Source organism: Colletotrichum gloeosporioides, assembly GCF_011800055.1.
Source record: "Colletotrichum gloeosporioides strain Lc1 chromosome Unknown consensus_42, whole genome shotgun sequence".
In the NCBI taxonomy this organism is placed as follows: Eukaryota; Fungi; Ascomycota; class Sordariomycetes; order Glomerellales; family Glomerellaceae; genus Colletotrichum; species Colletotrichum gloeosporioides.
This window is the reverse complement of record NW_025544687.1, coordinates 375,725-394,372: the sequence shown is the minus strand read 5'-3', so window position 1 is coordinate 394,372 and position 18,648 is coordinate 375,725. Positions and strand designations below refer to the sequence as shown.

Below are 18,648 nucleotides of genomic sequence, written 5' to 3'. Positions count from 1 at the left end.
GATGTACTTGATGCAAAAAGGTATTCCCCCCAGATATTGTTGATACAAATCAATGCAGCAACAGTTCCGCTTCTCATCGGTGTTGAGTATTGACGTCATAGCGATGTCTAGATAACTCGCCCGCGGTGAAACCATAGACAAAATCATACGTTGTGAGTGTGACAGAGACTGGGACCAGTGATTGCCAGACAATCACTGTGGAATCCTTCCTCGTTGGCGTTGTACACTGTTGTAGATACGGCCAAAGGCTGAAGTTGCTTATTCATCCGAATACCAACCCAGATGTTCGGTCCGCAGCCGCTGTAGCATTATCGTGAGGCGTTCTTTGGGACCACTTATCCACACGATGTGGAGGTGGAGTTTTTCAACGACATGCGATGGCTGCGCGGCTACGAGGCCTTCGAAAAAAAGACGAATGATGCTCAGGTATTCGAGATACTCAATGAATTGAGTCTATGGAGCAGCCAGTTCGCTCTGAAACTGTCTCCTAGCGTCGAACTTTATGTTCTTCAGGAACAAGACCTAAAAACACCGAAACGGCCGTCTAACGGTGTTGAAGCTGAAAGTATAGCAGGATGCCTATCAAGACATTATTTCTGATGCTGTCGACGTCGCGGTTTTCCGAGGCTTTGTGTTTTGACGTGTCAATGTTTTGCGAGAGGTTATGCAGTCGTGACCCATAAATGAAGCCATCGTGAGTTTTTTTGATCATTGTGGGGTGCGAAGCATTCGCGTTTTCTGCGGTTCGCAAAGTGAAACTATATCGCATGTAAGTCAAGCTCTATTCCAGCAGCCCTTCTAATTTTGCAACTTCATCAAAATCTCAGTGATTCCGACCGAAAGACTTTTTCATCGTTCATCAGAATTTTACCCTCATGAGGCCTCCACATCACTCTCCGGAATTTTCCTCTCCTCCGACTTTTGACGCGAAGGCCTTTGGGGATCGGTGCTGATCAACATCTACGACTCGTGGCGCGACATGCGCAAAAACGACTTGATGTTACTCTACCTCGCCATTTTCTATTGGGATGCTCTCATCGACGTCTGCCCTGACTCGTGCCACGTCGGGCGTTGATTGCAACAATTCAGCGTTATCTTGCGCAGCTATCTACGTGTACGGTGTCGGCCACGGCATTTGATGACGAGTATGTCCGAGCTCAATGGCATTGTTGAATGCGTTGTTTTTTTCCCTATTTGCGCTTGTAAGATTGACGGGCGCAGTGCGTCTCACTTTGCGCAGAGTCGGTTCCATTCTTAGGATCTTCTTCCACCTGGCCGTTTCGCCATTATTCTCGGCTACCTCGCGGGAGTCTTTTTTTCCTATCCCAGCCTCCCGCAAGAAACCTGCCTCATTGCCTGATCCCGATGCATTAAGACGTAATCTTACCGCAGCAACTTAGCTGTCGGCGTGAAATCCCTCATGAAACCAAGTTTGACTCTGCAGCCTCTCCAGGGATGACATCCAGCAGAGTTTGAAATTTAGATCATCATCCAATGAAGACGGGCGCTGCAACGAGCAAGAGGTCCTGAGAGGAAAATCCATTATCAATGTTATGCTGGCAAGGTGGAGCCTTTTGCCCCATTATCGGTGTGAGAAGGTCAACACACCGCCAATAGCACCGAGTCCTATTGGGATTTTTGGTCTTCATGCACCGTGCTGAGAGGCTGAAGGGTGAGGGACATTTTTTCACCTTGCATCGGGGTTCCACCAGAGATCTGCCCTCCAGTCTGTGTGTTGATACCTCCCTATCATTGATCCTTTCACGGCGAGACGGGGGTTCCTTTGGGACTCTTGGCCTTAGCGCCAGCCAGTCCTAGTCCACATTACGAGGCATTTACCCAGTAATAAACTGTGTTTCGAGTCCACAATCACGCCAGGCAGGCTGGCAGAACGAGAATGTGCCTCGTTGCCTTGGACGAGATAATAGTAAACTGGAGAACGCGTGGGTCTTTGATAGGGCCTTGTCTCAGGGTGCACAAGCACTGCACTGCAAGCGCAATCACGTAGATAGATGCCTCTTCAGGCAGATAGGGGTCGGTATCGATAGTCGCCAGCAGGGATCTCGGGAAGGCTCTGCTTGGCTGCTTGCGTTGCCTGCAAGGCCGCGGCGCGGCTTCCTTTCGCGGCTTTGAGAAGATGTACAGGAAAATCCGGATATCTCCTGCCGATCTACTGCCTCGACAAGTCGTAGGCGCGTCCAATTTGCTGGGCTGGTGGCTTGGCGCACATGTGAAAAAATTCTTTTCTGATCTTCTTCTTCTTGTCTTTTTTTGGTTGACAGCGAACATCGATAGGGCTCGCAAACTTGGTCAATCAGGGTCTCTCTGCAGAGAACATCCTTTCTCAATCCTTCGTCTCATGCTTTAGAGCCATGCAGAAGACGGCAAACAGGGACATACCACCCAAGGCCTCACCGACCGTGGGCATGAACACGGACACGGCACACAGGGAACCGATAGCGATACGGATGCTGGACGGAACAGAGGCCGATAAGGCTCAAACTTCCAATGGCTGTCAAGCTGTTGCAAACGCACAGATTGTCGAGTTCCCAAGAGGCAGCCAAGTCGTCCACCTCTTCGCCCAGGCTGAAGGAACAGCGGGCCCTTCCGAACACTCCCGATAGGACATAGGGGTCCTGCAGGCTACATGCCTCCATTCCGCCCTACATCGGACCCTCCAATGACATCACGGCGTGGCCTGAAACCACGTTCCTGAGTTTCGCAGGGGGGGAAGGCCAATCAACGATGTGAAGCAGGGATCAAGAGTTTCCTGAAAGGCCCCAGCGTTGTAAACGCTAGAACAACTTTTCACCGTCTTCTCCATTTCCCGTCCAGTTCAACCAAGTCCGGGTACGTACACGGTACGGGCTGAGTGGGAGTTCTGCAACACGGTGACAGCCTGCTCATCCCAAGGAGATGCCGATTGGAGGTGTACATCATACATGTGATGGCAAATTCGCGACTCGCATCACAACCCGTCCCGCATCGCGCTTGCCATCCGTTCATACGCCATACGCGCAGAACACCATTTCCGGGAACTTCTCGGGCTTCAGTATCCAGTTTAAGATGGAGCTTGAGAAGCACCACGTTTTAAAAGATCCACCACCACTGTGAGGGCCTCCGCGGCTTGACGTCATGGGCAGATGGAGCGTTGCCGTCGCTAAGGGCGCTTCATTTCAGACACCTTACCCAGAAACCCCGTACAAAGTCCCTCATTTGCGGGTTGCAATCCGGAGGAGAAGGAGCAGGAGGTGGTGGTGGTGGTGGTGGTGGGAAGCCACCAGCTCTGCCTCGGGTTTTACGGAGACCATCTACCTACGAATACGCATGTCTTTAGCTATCGCAAACGGCGACGGCTGAAACGGCGCCAGAGTGGCTGTCTGTCTGCAATGTCTCTGCAATGTGTCCTCGGGAAAAATAGACCGAACAATGTTCCTGGCTAAGGCTCCAGTTTAATTCTAGAAAACTTCTCGCGTCCGACCGTTGCGAATCGTGATTGAATGGCAGATTCACGCTAGAGGCTGAAGTTCAATCTATTTGCCACCACCCGAAAAAAGCGATGGGAAAAAATAGAGGCACAGATTGAGGCTCAACAACCAAGATCTTGGCTGTGCTGAACTATACCTCAGCCTCATAACGGGCAGAACCAGGACACCATTTCGTCTGATACAGCGCCCGTGCCGGTATCGATAAGCCATGAATCGCCCTTGTCAGGCTAGGCGGGATTCGGGATGGTCCATGGAGATTGAGGTGAGGGCCTCAGTCTACTCAGGCGGCAGTACATACGAGCGCGCCTGGCCGCCAGCCTTCAGGTAGGTATGCGGGTACCCCCTGACTCGGTCGTTGTCCATCGGCTCAGCACCGGCGGAGACACGGCACGTCATCGGCCCATTGCACGGCGGAGCAACGGCCCAACGCCGGCGGAGAAGTTCTACGTCATTGGCTCCAGTTGTGTGCGGGTCAGAGACTGAGAAGACCCCGTTATCGCTGGTCTAACGGGGCCTCAAGACGGTTCAACCCAGTACCGTCGAGACAACGGACGGAGACCGACTGGGGAACCGCCGGCACCGACTCGAAAAACAACATCGAGATACCGTCTCAACACCAACGAGGTACAGACCCAAATTCTACGGGGCACTGTCCCCAGCCTCAACGGGGCATCAACCTGGTAGGGACGGGACATTTACGGCGGGTCCGCCGCAGGCGACAGCAAGACGCCATCGGTCCGAAAAAGGAAACAGGAGGCCATCCACTGTTGTTCTTCAGAGAGACATCGAAAAGGATAAAAAGGACGAGATGAATCTGCTTCAATGGGTCTTTTTTCGATCCAGCATCACACACCACTCCAACACAATCTCATCACATTCAAATACTCTTCTCCGCGCCTCTCAACAACTTCATCTGATACCCAGCTCTCTCCAACATCAACAACAACTTCGACACTTTCGATTTACACCACCACCACACACTTTCAAAATGGCCGCCGTTGAGTTCGCTTCCCGCAAGCCTGAGCTTGGTATGGAGAAGGTTATCAACCCTCGCCGCCAGGACTCTGGATACGCCTCTCCCTGCGACTCCCCCCGCCTCACCGTCCAGCTTAACGATGGCAACGAGATTCCCCAGATTGCCCTCGGTGTCTACAAGGCCCCCAACGGCCAGGAGACTGAGGAGGCTGTCATCGCTGCCCTCGATGCCGGATACCGCCACATCGACTCTGCTGCCAGATACGCCAACGAGGAGGCTTGCGGCCGCGCCCTGAAGAAGTGGCTCCAGAAGACTGGCACTCCCCGCAGCGAGGTCTTCATCACCACCAAGCTCTGGGACGCTGACCACGGCTACGAGGCTACCTTCAACGCCCTCTGCGACTCCCTGAAGAAGTTCCAGCTCGACTACTTTGACCTCTACCTCATCCACTCCCCCTCTGACGACAAGGAGAAGCGCATTGCCTCCTGGAGAGCTCTTGAGACCGCCCAGCGCCTCGGCAAGGTCCGCTCCATTGGTGTCTCCAACTTCGGTGTCAACCACCTCGAGGAGCTCTTGGCCGAGACCTCTGTTGTCCCCGCTGTCAACCAGATTGAGGTCCACCCCTTCCTCCAGCGCCAGGACCTCGTCGACGTCTGCCGCCAGCACGGCATCGCCATCGAGGCCTACTCTCCTCTCGCACGTGGCAACAAACTCGAGGACCCCGTCATTGGCAAGCTTGCTGAGAAGTACGGCAAGACCCCCGCGCAGATCCTCCTCAACTGGAACGCCGCCAAGGGCAACATCGTCCTCCCCAAGTCTCTGACCGCCCACCGCATCAAGTCCAACTTCGAGTCTTTTGACTTCGAACTCTCTCCTGAGGACGTCCAGGTCATTGACAACCTTGAGGAGGGCTACATCACCGGCTCTCTCCACAAGACCGAGGACTAAATGCCTTGAATGGCATGTGCTTTGACGCACCCCTTTCGTTCGGCACCCCCACCACTGGATTCTCCAGCAACACGAGCTTTCCTCCATCCTGAGAGGCTACGGAACAGCCTTTACGATTGCCGACGACGAGCATCGCACGTCGTCCACCCAGGACATGATAAGGAGTTGATTGCTACTGGCGCCATTGCGCCCTCTTCCCCCGCCGAAGAGCATTTATTTCGGAGTATGGGTTTGGTTTTGGGATATCATAGAGATTGCATAGATCTTTGTCTAGACTAGCGCGCTAGGCATCAGTCAGGCTTGTTCTGATACGAATTTACGTCTTCATCTTCACATCTTCAGCTTCCATCGTGATATTTAGCGAATAATATGGCAGAATGTGACAATGGCAAGATCCCAGATCTTTTCATGCTGCAACGGTTTCCTTGGCTATGAATGGGTCCACAATGCATTCATGCCTTCTGCCTGGAGGATGGCTTGACGAAAACTGGGTCACCCCAAGGCATCATGTCCTGTCGTCTGAAGTTTCTTCCTAGCTGACGTCGATCACGAATTAGAGTCGGGAAAGCCGCTAGTCATTCAAAGGAGCACACCGCAATTTCAAGGTCAATCAGTAGCCCGGGCCGCCTTTTTGAAAACGAAATTGAAACGAAATTCTGAGGTTGAAGATCAGCTTCTCAAGAATCGCCGATTCCGTTAAGTTCGAAGCAGGCCGAGCGTAGATTTCGCTTGGCATTCCCATGTGTGATCTTCCATGAACACGGTTCGCGAACTTGTCCGGATTGATATCAAACTCAAACTGCGCTGATGTACACAAGCTGCCAAAAGCTAGTTCTTCCACTGATGTCCGTTGGCTCCGTTTGTTCTGCCGTCATATTGGTACCGTTCCTCCAGCTCGAAGTATTTGTTGAATCCAACACCGTCGCACACTTCCGCATAGGAAAGAACGGTTGGTGGTTTGCCGACGGTGAGGGAACCCTTGAGTGCCTCCAGTGTTTCCCGGATGCTTCTCAGTTTGGCTGCGACGAGTGTCCATGGATATGCCACTCCGCAATATCCGAGTTCACCCAGTTCCTTCGCGGAAAGGTTCTCCGTCTTTCCGCCCTCAATGATATTGGCGAAAAGGGGGAAGTCGAGATCCTTCCGCAGGCGCGCCATGGTCTCACGATCGGGAAGGGCCTCTACAAAGACAGCGTCGACTCCAATCTCGATTGCCTTCTTGGCCCTGGCAAGCGCCTCATCATACCCAAGAATAAGACTGTCGGTTCGAGCCATGATCCAGATATCCAATCCTTCGTTCCTTGCATCCACTGCAGCCTGCCATCGAGCGTATGCCTCACTTCTGGAGACCACACTCTTGCCAGCGGTGTGACCGCATCCTCGAACACTTAGCCCCAGCTCATCATCAAATTATGGAGGGGTTGATAAAATATCTTACTCTTCGGCCAAGTCTGGTCCTCAATCATGATACCGGCAGCTCCTGCTGTTGCGAAGCTATTCAGAGTAGGTTAGCCTTCATAGAGTACAGTGTGACTGCATGTTACCGTACCCTTCCACAGTTCTTCTGACATTCATAGGACCGCCGTATCCAGTGTCGCCATCCACGAGAATTGGGACGCTGGTCACTCTTGCAACTTCTTGGACCTTCGCTGCGACCTCCTGGAATGCAATGTATCCTGTATCAGGCAGGCCAAAAGCAGAAGCCATGGCGTAGCCAGCAAGGAAGACAATGGGAAATCCGGCTTCCTCGCAAAGTCGAGAGCTGAGAGCATCGTAGCTGCAGACGTGTGCAACAATTTTGGATGGGTCATCATGAGCTTCCTGCATAAGGGAGCGGAGCTCGGACGCCTGCAGGGACGGAATCCGTCCGCGAGAGCTGTCTAAGCTAATGATTGCGCGGTCGCCGCTTTTCTTGACATTTGGCAGGCTGTTTGTCTCGAAGTGAAATGGATAAGGGTTCGTGTTCACAATTGATTTGGACATGGTGTGTGAGTTCGAAATGGTTGAATTAGTGAAACTGAATCTGTGAGTGTTGGGCTGGATGTCCACCTGCCCGTACCAAGTTCACCACAGAAACTGACATCTTATATACTCGGTTGATGATGGGTTCTGTGCACCAAAAACAATATCTTCCCCGTCCGATTTTCGGAGAGGTGAAGCGCAAGCTGTGAACTTCGGCAATGTGTTTTCCAAAGGTCTTTGAAGATGCCTCGTGGCCAGTCCATCGTCAGCGCCGCTTCGTGCGGGGGAGGGGATCCAAGCACGGGTGGTGCTGCGCGGCGGGGCATGCAAGGACGGACCGACGCGGATAGTAGCGGAGCGTCGCGGGCATGATTTTCCTCCTCGTCACTTTCTTCAACTGATCGTCAACAACGTCGGCTTACTGCTAATTGCATAGACTGGATACTTGAGTGGTTTCACGAGGTAAGATCAGTCCTAATGGCCCACACAGCTCCTTATTGACTCAAGCAGGCCGCCCATAGACTATCTTTCATATTCATGATTGACACTCATGATGAATGGTGGATCAAGGGCCGAACTTGGGGATGACTCGGCACCGCAGGAGTCCCCACGGTACAGACGGACATATGTGGCTTGTGATTCTTGCCGAGCTCGAAAGGTTAGATGCAACATGGGAGAGAAGCCGCCTTGCGCGAAGTGCAAACGAGAACATCGCGACTGCCGATTTGACCGTCGCCCCAGAACCGTGAAACATAGAGATGTCCCGGCCTGGGCAGGATCGACAACATCGCAACGTTCAACGACATCACCGGCACATCAGAGTTCATCCGACGTAGCCCAGGCGGTTTCCTCGGCAGCATTGACTCAAGCCGATGTTCGACCTCATCAACAAGAGGTCTCTCCTGAAGACACTATTCCATCAACCGATCCTGATAAGCACCCCATCGCATGGCCTCAGAGCTCCCTTCCGGACAGCAGGTCAATCTCTGACAGAGTCATGTCGAGTCTTGTGACGGGTTCTAATGATGCGCTCGACGTGTTGTCTGACGCGGCAAACTTGCTTCATCACAATACGGCATCACCTGCTTCTGGGCCACCCACACAAACAACTCTGGCCATGCAAGATGTCCCAGTCGCTGTCCCTGCGGCTAGGAGTCCAGGCTGTCAGAGCGGAGCGGGGTTCAACATCATATCTCTGTCAGAGCCGACTGATGCCATCCTGGACATGTGGGATAAATGCAGATTTGTCAGACAAGGCTGGTTTACCTCACAAGAGGCCGTCACATATGTTGATCTGTGAGAGCATAAAATGCAATGAAGAAGATTGACCACTGACCCTGAATGCAGATTTTACAAATACCTGTCTCCATGGTCACCAGTCGTCGTTGATCAGTATTGGAATCACGAAGCACACACCGCTCTCATATGTGAAGAGTCAATGCTTTGTTGCACCATATTGATGATCTCTTCACGATTCTTCATGCTACCAGGCGCAGGCGGAGTATCTAGAAGCCACCTTATACACAACCGTCTTTGGCAGTATTGCGAGTCCCTGATAAAGCGAATCATACTCGGCCAGGAGAAAGTCTCATCCGCCAAAATGAGAATCATTGGAACTATTGAAAGTTTATTACTGATATCGGATTGGCATCCCCGCGCTGTACATTTCCCACCGGATACAGAGGGTTGGGATGCCGTGCTAGTCGACACCGAATACGATCGCCAAAATCGCAAGCGTACAAATAATGAAGAACCACTCCTCCGGTGGCGTAAAGATGTATTCGAGCCAGCAAAAAGAGCCAGTCGGATGTCTTGGATGCTTCTTGGCTTGGCGACAAATCTCGCATATGAGCTTGGGATTTTGTCCAGCGACCATCAAGGAGACGCATCTGGCCTCAATATAGCTGAGCGTCGGAAATTCCGAGCTCAAAAGCTTCTTTACACCTACATGACACAGACAGCGACACGACTTGGCTATCAAACCGTGTTCCCAGAAAGCATTTCAATTGTAGTCGCCCGATCATCAATGCGACATATAGACGACGAGGCACAGGTTTCATGGAACACTCACATGGATGCGTACCTGGAGCTTACCCGGCTTTCGAAAGTGGCATCGACAATGTTCTTTCAGTCCAAAAATCACCTGGAGGCTGTTCTTCAAAATGATAACTACCCCGATCTTCTGGAGCACTTTCTCGCCTCGCTGTCGACCTGGAATAATACGTTTGGGTCGACTCTGACAGGTTTGAAACCCCACTCCCAACTGACCAGATCACCTTCTATGTCTGACTAGTTTCGCAAGATACTCACGAACCTCTCAAAGACTCGCTGCTCATTGAATTGTACCACCTAAAAGCCTGCATTGGTTCTATTTCCATACAGGCAGTAGTAAAACGGGCAACTGTTTCGGGGTCAGTGCGGCCACATCAAGACGGTCTGGCTTCGTACATGACCGTTCAAGACGCGAAATTTTTGCAAAGTGTCCTTTCAGATAGCTGTCAGGTGCTAGAAATGGTAACCGAGAGACCATTCAGGGAACATTTGGCATACGCTCCTGCCCGTATCAGACTGAACGTAATTTCAGCGTCTGTTTTTCTGCTAAAGGCTATCAGCCTTGGATCACCAGCAACAGATGTGGATGGAGCTCTGCGTGCGCTGGATCGGTGCACTTCTACCCTAAAGAACTATCCGCCAGACGACATGGACTTCGCGATGAGATACGCTGATCTTATTGAAAGACATGCGTCAAGTCTCCGTGGCACGCTGTCATCGATGTCTCAACCTTTGAGAGAAGGAAGGAGGCCGAGCCAAACCTTGCCACATGGCCATATGAGCAGTCTGTATAGCGGACTTGATCTCACAGCTTCTCATTCAGAGACGACAGCGACAACTGAAGCAGCATTACTGGATCAGTCGGGGTTTTGGCGAACGTGGCAATTTGACTCCAGCATAGCTCCATTTGGCGATACAGCTGATCAGTTATCCCACGGTTTCGATGTTGATTCTCTCAACTTCTTATGGAACCTGCCGGATATTAGCTCGTGAAGCAATCAAAGGTCCTGTCTTGCAACTTGAAGAATACTTTGCCCTAGTCAAGTCACATTGCCGCCGCGGTGTCCGGAAGCTTGCCCAGTATCGAAAAGAGCAGTCAGAGAAAACAGAAGTCAGGTACCAGTCAATACCAACGCCATTTTGTTCCGTGTCGATCCGCATCGGACCTCATAGGTCCGTGTCAATCCGTGTCAATCCGATGGGCCCCGCACCGGCCTGCTGGCCCTCGGCCCCGCTCCTGCCATCCGTGTAAGGCCGGACTGAACCTCACAGAGTACATCCGGCATATGCTATAATCCATCTGCAACCGAGCTTATCGAGCCATACTTTGTCCGGGCTAGACGACAATCAATCGAGCCAGCGACAGTGTCACTCGAGCCACGGACGCTAGCGGACGGAAACGTGCAGGATCTCTGGGGTAGTCTGGGGTAAATCTGGGGAAACCTAGCATGCGATTGTCATCATCAGCAAAGATTTGTATAAATACTTCACTCGATTTTCCGAAATTTTCAACTGTTTCTTGTTCAGATCGCCTCCGATTTGAAAATTTGCACGTATGACCAACGAATCCCAACGAGAATTCATGAAATGGCCCCTATCGAACTCAAGCAAGATACGCCTGCTTGCGATCATGTTGAGAAAGGCGAAAGCCTTGGGCCAGTAGCCAGCAATATTGGCCATACTGGCACAGGTAAAAAAGTCAGTCCAGCAGAGATCAAGCTGGTGAGGCGCCTAGATTGGACCATTCTCCCTGTGCTTTGGGTCATGTATTGGTTCAAGTAAGCAATGTTAGGATCAGCTGAAGCGCCGCGGCTGATTACTACAGCTACCTCGATCGGAATGCTATCACTGTCGCTAGGTTAGACGGAATGGAAAAAGAGCTCAACATGACATCGACGGAGTACCAGACCTGTGTCTCCATTCTTTTCGTGGGGTACATCTTGGGGCAGATTCCAAGCAGTAAGGCCTCCCTCACATGCCATTCCTAAGTCTGACTTTTACAGATATGCTCATAACGAGGGTTCGTCCTTCCTGGTTCATGGGAGGAGCGATGGCTCTATGGGCCATCGTTAGCACCCTCACAGCAGTGATCAAAGACTACAAGGGTCTTCTTCTCACACGCTTCTTCTTGGGGATCACGGAAGCCCCCTTCTACCCAGGAGCTTTGTACATTCTCGCCATGTTCTACGACCGACAAGAAATTGCCACTCGAATTTCGATCTTGTTTAGTGCTAATATTTGCGGCACGGCTTTTGCGGGTCTCATCGCTATTGGAGTCTTCCAAATGGAACAACTAGCCGGCCTGTCTGGCTGGAGATGGTTATTTATCATCCAAGGGGTCATCACATTCGTCATTTCTATTGCCTCCATCTTCATTCTACCGAACGAGCCCCTTAACACGCGATGGTTGTCTGAAGATGACCAAAGACTTGCGCATTCCCGGGTAGCGAGAGACACCGTCGAACTTGAAGATAACACGAGCACTTGGGCCGGCCTGGTCCAAGCGATACGCGACCCGCATCTTTGGGTTCTTGTCTGTTGTCAACATTGCCACATGGCTGCAAGCAACTTCAAAAACTTCTTCCCCACGATAGTTGAAACTCTGGGCTTCGATAGGAACGTCACTCTCGCTCTTACTTGTCCACCTTATCTAATCTCCGGTGTTATATCTGTAATTTGGGCGGCTAGCTCTGGTGAGCTTCTTGCATACTCTTTCTTCTGTGTCTACATGGTTAACAATGGATTGCCAACTTCAGGGCGTTTCAACGAAAGAGTGTGGCATATCACGATCGCCAAAGCTATTGCGGTCTTCGGGTTTGTCCTCGCCTGCAGTACGCTGAATACCGGGGCTCGTTACTTCGCAATGTGCGCGTTCGCAACCGGAGTCTATGCCTGCAACAGCGTGATCCTGGGATGGGTATCGAGTACTTGTGGGCAAACTAGAGAAAAGAAAGCTGTGTCTCTTGCGTTGGTAAATACCATTGCCACAATCGGACCCATATACACTCCTGTAAGTACACATACACATTGCCTCAAGGTTGCGTCCCTCAGGCTTGGCTCACAATTCTGAAGTATCTTTGGCCGGCCTCAGACGAACCCAGATATACAACTGCAATGGCCTCAAGTGCTGCATTTTCTGCGGCAGCTGCGGCCTTGGCATGGCTTCTTAGACGGATGCTGATCAAAGAGAATCAAAAAGTACTGCGCTCAGGGACAAGCGATGTGTTACTTTATAGTTATTAGTATTATAGCGGGCTAGTTACAATTTCTTCAAAACCCGTCGCTCGTTGCTCAAATCCATCTTCCCGGTCCATTGCTCGTGTATCTTTTGCCTGTCCGTGTTACAACCAACAGCGTATTCAGTTTCATTTCGTCTTTCATCCTTTTGTGGCTCGTGTACCGGGATGTACGGCTCGGCTTAGAGAGTTGCAGGAAATGTGATGTGCCTGAGGAACTCGCTACTAATGTTTCCGATTTCTCTCTACACCGTCCATCTTTCGCGATTGGGCTCTGCATGGAAGGTCCGTGGACGATTTCACCTTGACAAGCCGATGAGGTGTGCAAGATACCGGTGTCGCAGGGGTTGATGCTGAGAAGACTCTCTCGACAGGGCGAGATGATGGATGAAGGCTGTCCGAAGTTGCCTTTGTCAAAGTCGGGATTAAGAAAGATCCTTTGCCAGCGGAAGAAGTGTTATCATCGGAGTACGATGAGACACTACATGGAGGTTGGTTTGGGGTAATGACCAGACTCGGTAGTCTTTGGGTCTTCTTTTGCCGTATCTGGTCTTGTCTAGCTCTTGAATCGGGAGCAAGTTTGTAATCGGACCGGATGATTAGTGACGAAAGATCAGCACCAAATGAGCCCATTGTAGCTTCTTTGGCTGTTTTGTCTCTGAGCCCAGCTTTTTCGACCGACCGATGCCAGTTTGTAACGCTGTCGTGACCCATTGTGTTTGGATATGGCCTGGAGCCTTGCGAGTGACTTCTAAGGCGCCCAATCGAATTGTCATGTGCCTGTAGATGGGTTGAAGGTATCATAGCAGACATCCTCCGTCCCCGATCAAAAACAACTCTTCCAGTTGCCATATCCATCTCTTCCCATTCATCATCAAAAAACAGCGCTACTAACTAATTAATTAAGTTAAATTAAGGGGTCTAATTTAGCTATTTAGCCTAAAATTTACAGTAGATTTAGCTATTTAGTTTATTTAAACTTAAATTAATAGATTTAATCTAAAATTACCTATTTAGGAAGTTAGTGAGGCTATCGTAAAGTCTCTAGGGGTTAGATATATATATAATATAGTATTTTGAGGTTATCTTAATACTATTAGCCCTTATAGAAGTAGAGGTAATTACTAATAGTAATACTACTACCTTAAACCTAATTCTAGAGGTACTAAGTCCTTTTAAATAAATTTAGTATTATTAATAACCTCTATAATATTAGTATAAGCTTAATAAGGCTAAATACCCTCTTATAATCTATTACTATTACTAAAATAGTAAAAATATTAAGAGTAAACTTACTAAAAGTTAGAAAGATCTAGTAATATAAAATCTACTAGGTAATAAGGTTATTAATAGGTTAAGTAATTAATAAATAATAATAGTAATTTAGTTTAGAAGCCTTATTAATAATAATACTTTAGGATCTATTATTTAACTATTAGCTATATTTAGAGTTTTTAAACTTAGTAGAGGTTAAAATAGATATAAAAAAGCCCTCTAGAGGTATTAGTAAAGTAATACTATTAAGTAGGTTAGTATATTATAGTTCCTAATATTTATAAAGACCTTATTTAGTATTAGGAAGCTATATATCTATCTTAAGTATATCCTAACGTTTTTTAAGCTATTATACGCCTCACCTAAGGTATAATATTATAGCTATAATATATAGAGGTAACTTAGTAAATTTAGTATAATATTTATTAAATATTAATTAGCTATTAATAATAGAGATATATAAGTAACTCTTTAAGTTAAAGTTAATATTATAGTTAAGCTAATAATCTTAAGAAGTATACTTAGTATAAGTATATATAAGGATACTATTAATTAATAGGGTTTATAAGGATATTACTACTTAGTAAGAAGATTACTATAATAACTTTATATACTAACTTAACTATATTAACTAACTTTAAGCTAGTTATATAATTATAGTTTTAATCTCTTTATTAGTAGGGATATTATATAGCTTTTACTAGTCCTCTAACTTATCTAAAAGATATTCTATACTTATAAAAACTTCTTAAAGTTAACTATACCTATTACCTTTACTTTAACCTTTATAATATTTTATCTATAAATAGAGAGGTTTAAAAATATTTCTAAGTTTAATAAGTATATACTAATCCTTATTAATAAGGTTATCCTTATTAAGTAGGTAATACTTTAGCTTTAGAATAGACTTATTATTAAGGATAAAGTTATTAATCTAGCTATATTTAAGTAGAGCTCTCTAAATTATTATATATATTAAGTTCTATCTTATTATATTATTTAGTATTAATTTAAGCTTTTAGGTTAACTCTTCCTATAGAGTAAATATATTAAGGTTATTTTAAAGTTTATTACTAATCTCTAAAAACCTCTTAGTATATTATAGTAATAACTTAATATACTTAATAATATTATAGAGTTTACTAACTAGCCCCCTTAATCTCTAAAGTACTAAATCCTCTTAGATATTACTAGCCTTAATATAATAATTAGACTTTTATTCTAAAGTTACTTAATTAATACTATAGATAATAGTTTAACCTACTAAATTAAGGATATAACTATAGTATTAAATATATTATTATTCTATATCTTTTTTAGTAAAATATAGTAAGATAGATAGATAGAGAGCTTTTAGATAGGTGTTATTATTATTAGTATTATTATATACTATTATACTAACTTAATTAAGTATCCTAAAGTTACTAATAACTATATATATTATTAGAGTAATATTCTCACTAATATAAGTACTAAGTTAATAATAAAAAACTAAAAGGTATTATATTTACTTACCTAATTTATTAATAAAGTAGCTAAAAATAGTAATAATAGTATAATAGTTAGGTAATATCTATAAGTTAAATAATAAGTAAACCTAGCTAAAGGTATTAAGTATCTCCTTCTTAATCTATTCCTTTTTAGATATATATATATAATTAAGATAAGTCTTTATACTATTTCTTAACTAATAAATCTAATTACTAATATTATAATTAAATAAGTTAAAAATATACTAAATATATTAGTTACTAAAAGTTAAAAAGGGGTTACTAATATTAACTAAGAAGCTTATAATTAGATCTTTAATCTAAATAACTCTTAACTTAGGTATAGTAATAGAAATAGAGTAGTAGTACTTTAGAAGTAAGCTTAAGTTATTAAAGTTATTAATAGGTATAAGATTAACCTAAATAATATAATATAAAGTCTTAAGATAATTAATAGTAGAGCTTATAGCTAAGATATTAAAAAACTTATTAATATTATTAGCTTTATTATAATAGTAGTAGACCTAATATATACTACTTATATAGCTTATTAGTATAAAAAAGAGTAAACTAAATAGATACTATACCTAAAGTATTATTAAGTAAGATCTTATATATAAAGAAGCCCTTATCTCTAATCTAAGAGGTATAGCTTTAAAACCCCTTCTTTAAGATCAGTTTAGTATTAATAAAAGACCTATTCTTCTATATAGTATAAAGTAAAGCCCTTAATAAGTCTCTTATATTAAGGTTAGTACTTAATATATTACTAGCTATTAATATAGTATATAGTTAAGTAATAATACTATAAAGTAATAATAAGAGTATAAAGCTAATAAAGTAATTAAAATATTAACTAGTATTTAGTAGAGGTATTATAAAGGTAAATAAGCTATTAAAGAAAGTATTAAAAGAGTATATAGATAGGTAAAGCTTTAAGGGATTATTAGTAGTAGTAGTAGTAGTAGTAGTAATAGTAGTAGTATTAGTAGTAATATTAAAAAAGGGTTATTTTTAAGGGCTAATATAGAGGTTAAAAATAGACTTTTTTTAACCCCTAATAAGGGGGCTAAAAACGTATTAATTAAGTAGTATAGTAAAAAGTATATTTCTAATACTTTTAGTATTTCTTAGTAGTAAAGCTAATACTACTAAGAAATACCTAGCCCTACTTTAGTACTTATTAGCCTAAAGGTATTACTAAATTAATATTTATAACTACTTACCCTTTTTTTTTTAGAGATATATTATAATAAGACTTAATAAGCTAGTAGTAAATCTACTATATAGGGAATTATAGAGATATTAGTTTAAAACTAACTTAAGTTATTAACTTTAGTATAAAGTTATAAGGGTTATAACCTTAAGTAACTAGAAAAGGTAATATTAAGTTAACTTTTTTGTTTTTTTTAATTAAAAAAATAAATCTTTTAAAAATTATAATTAATCTAGAGGCTAGATTTTATTTCTTCTAGTTAACCTCTAACTTAATTAAATCGTCTAAATCTATAGTAATAATAACTTAATTATTTACTTTACTAAATAGCCTTAATTTGATTAGCTAATTAATTAATTTGTTTGATTTAACTTGGTTAGTTAGTAGCGCTGTTAAAAAAACGGCTGGCAGCATGCTTCTTCAGGGACTCTAGCCGGGGTGGGAGGCTTAATAGGCCAAAGGACGTCTGTGAAAAGCCTAGGGCTTGATTCATATTTCCACAGTTATCCTCTGCAATCCTAGATGATGGATTTTCGTCTTGGTCTGGTCTGCCGCTGGCTTGCATGCCTCTATGCTGGTCTGTTGTCTCGTAAGGATGCTTGCGTTCATCGATCTCCCCGTCGAACATATCGAAGTGGATGAAAGGAACGTTGCGAGCTGCGATCTCCATTTTCTTCTCCGTCTCAGACCCGGGTAGTTCTCGGTGTGCCTTTCGAAGAGATTTTTTGATCGAACCTTTCAGCTTGTTAAGCTCCTGGAATAGCCTCTCTTGAGAGATATTGTTTCTGAAGCTGAGAGCACTAAGAAATCGTCAATTTGAAGAAACCAAAAATCTTGTTCCAAATAAAAATGCTTACATGGTCACCAGCTGCAAATTCATCTGAATAGCCTAGTTCGAATTGAGGATCTTGACCTTGTAGTCTTGAATCTCTTCCTTGTGGATACTTAGGATGAAATAGAAGTTTGTTTTTCTGAGAAGTTTTTGCAAGCGGATTGCCTTCCGCGTCGAAATGTACGCTGAGTTTTCTGAGAAGCTGATCGATACCGGCGATGTTGGACTTGCAGTCTGCTAAGGTGTCTCCAAAATGTCCCCATATGTTGTGATAAAAATGAGAAAGTGACGGTACGTGTGTCTGGCACTGTCTCACTGTCTTGTCCACAGACACAAGGAGTACAGACAGCTTTTGGACCTCTTCGAAAGCATCTGATAGTTTGATGTCGACATTCTTGACCTTTTTGGCCAGTCGAATCAACACAATAGCAGTCTGCAATAGCGTCAGCATTGATGAATCGAACAACAAGCGGGTATTCCTATGGTCTGCCTCTCTTCGCAGACCGAACCGAAGGATATGGAGAAACCACTCACACTTCCAGCAGCTCCTGCTAGTGACGCTGCAGTCGCAGCAATCGATATGGGGTCCATTTCAGATGTAATGAAGACCGAAGAGGCATTTGAAATGAACACTCCTCGTGAAGGCTCAGAGTCTGTCAAGAAGAAAGACACTATGCTCCTAGAAACGATCAGATATAAAGGATTCTGGAGAACGATGAGCCATTCTAGCGTTGGTATTGCGGCTATCTGAGAACATTCCAGATCAAGTTTAAGCATATTAGTCGGATCTTGAAATGGGTGGCTGGCAACGTCAACCGTTGGCGCCACTGGGCGCCTCATACCGCTGAGGCTGAAGCAGGAGCTGACAGCGAATCGGGACCACCAAAATATAGACCTGTCCGATTTGGGACACTTCAGACGTCTAGCACGATTGAACTAGAAGGCTTACTTGGTTTCAAACCACACGCCAGCGTACCAAACGGTTGGATAACAGACGAAGTAAAGGGGACAGGCGTGGCATGCCGAGACCAATCTCACTTGGTGCACCAACCACTCTTAGTCCCTTACTCCTGTGGTTGCTTTAGACTCAAAATAGTCGAACAGAAAGATAATGCTTCCTCCTTTTCTAGAAGGACAATCTTGCTTTTTCCTAATATGATCGCGTTTTTTACT

General features: G+C 45.2%; 4 protein-coding genes and 1 pseudogene across 5 annotated transcripts; 3 read left to right on the top strand and 2 right to left on the bottom strand.

Annotated features, from left to right (window-relative positions):
• Window positions 1-4,476: 4,476 nt before the first annotated feature.
• On the top strand, window positions 4,477-5,412 carry GCG54_00002883 (putative oxidoreductase; the record flags this gene model as incomplete). The annotated part of the gene is made up of 1 exon (XM_045402964.1): window positions 4,477-5,412. The coding sequence occupies one exon, from the start codon at window positions 4,477-4,479 to the stop codon at window positions 5,410-5,412; it is 936 nt and encodes a 311-aa protein (XP_045264695.1).
• Window positions 5,413-6,240: 828 nt separating this feature from the next.
• On the bottom strand, window positions 6,241-7,395 carry GCG54_00002882 (Carboxyvinyl-carboxyphosphonate phosphorylmutase; the record flags this gene model as incomplete). Its single annotated transcript, XM_045402963.1, has 3 exons — window positions 6,241-6,791; window positions 6,851-6,906; window positions 6,962-7,395. 3 exons carry the CDS (start codon window positions 7,393-7,395, stop codon window positions 6,241-6,243), a joined length of 1,041 nt encoding a protein of 346 aa, XP_045264694.1.
• Window positions 7,396-7,927: 532 nt separating this feature from the next.
• GCG54_00002881 (uncharacterized protein) lies at window positions 7,928-10,419 on the top strand (the record flags this gene model as incomplete). Its single annotated transcript, XM_045402962.1, has 3 exons — window positions 7,928-8,670; window positions 8,722-9,617; window positions 9,668-10,419. 3 exons carry the CDS (start codon window positions 7,928-7,930, stop codon window positions 10,417-10,419), a joined length of 2,391 nt encoding a protein of 796 aa, XP_045264693.1.
• A 594-nt stretch (window positions 10,420-11,013) lies between these two features.
• On the top strand, window positions 11,014-12,669 carry GCG54_00002880 (annotated as a pseudogene). Its single transcript has 3 exons — window positions 11,014-11,204; window positions 11,231-11,385; window positions 11,430-12,669. Coding segments are annotated over exons 1-3 (1,586 nt in total).
• A 4,350-nt stretch (window positions 12,670-17,019) lies between these two features.
• Window positions 17,020-18,066, bottom strand: GCG54_00002879 (uncharacterized protein; the record flags this gene model as incomplete). Its single annotated transcript, XM_045402961.1, has 3 exons — window positions 17,020-17,409; window positions 17,501-17,908; window positions 18,010-18,066. The coding sequence occupies 3 exons, from the start codon at window positions 18,064-18,066 to the stop codon at window positions 17,020-17,022; spliced, it is 855 nt and encodes a 284-aa protein (XP_045264692.1).
• Window positions 18,067-18,648: the final 582 nt, after the last annotated feature.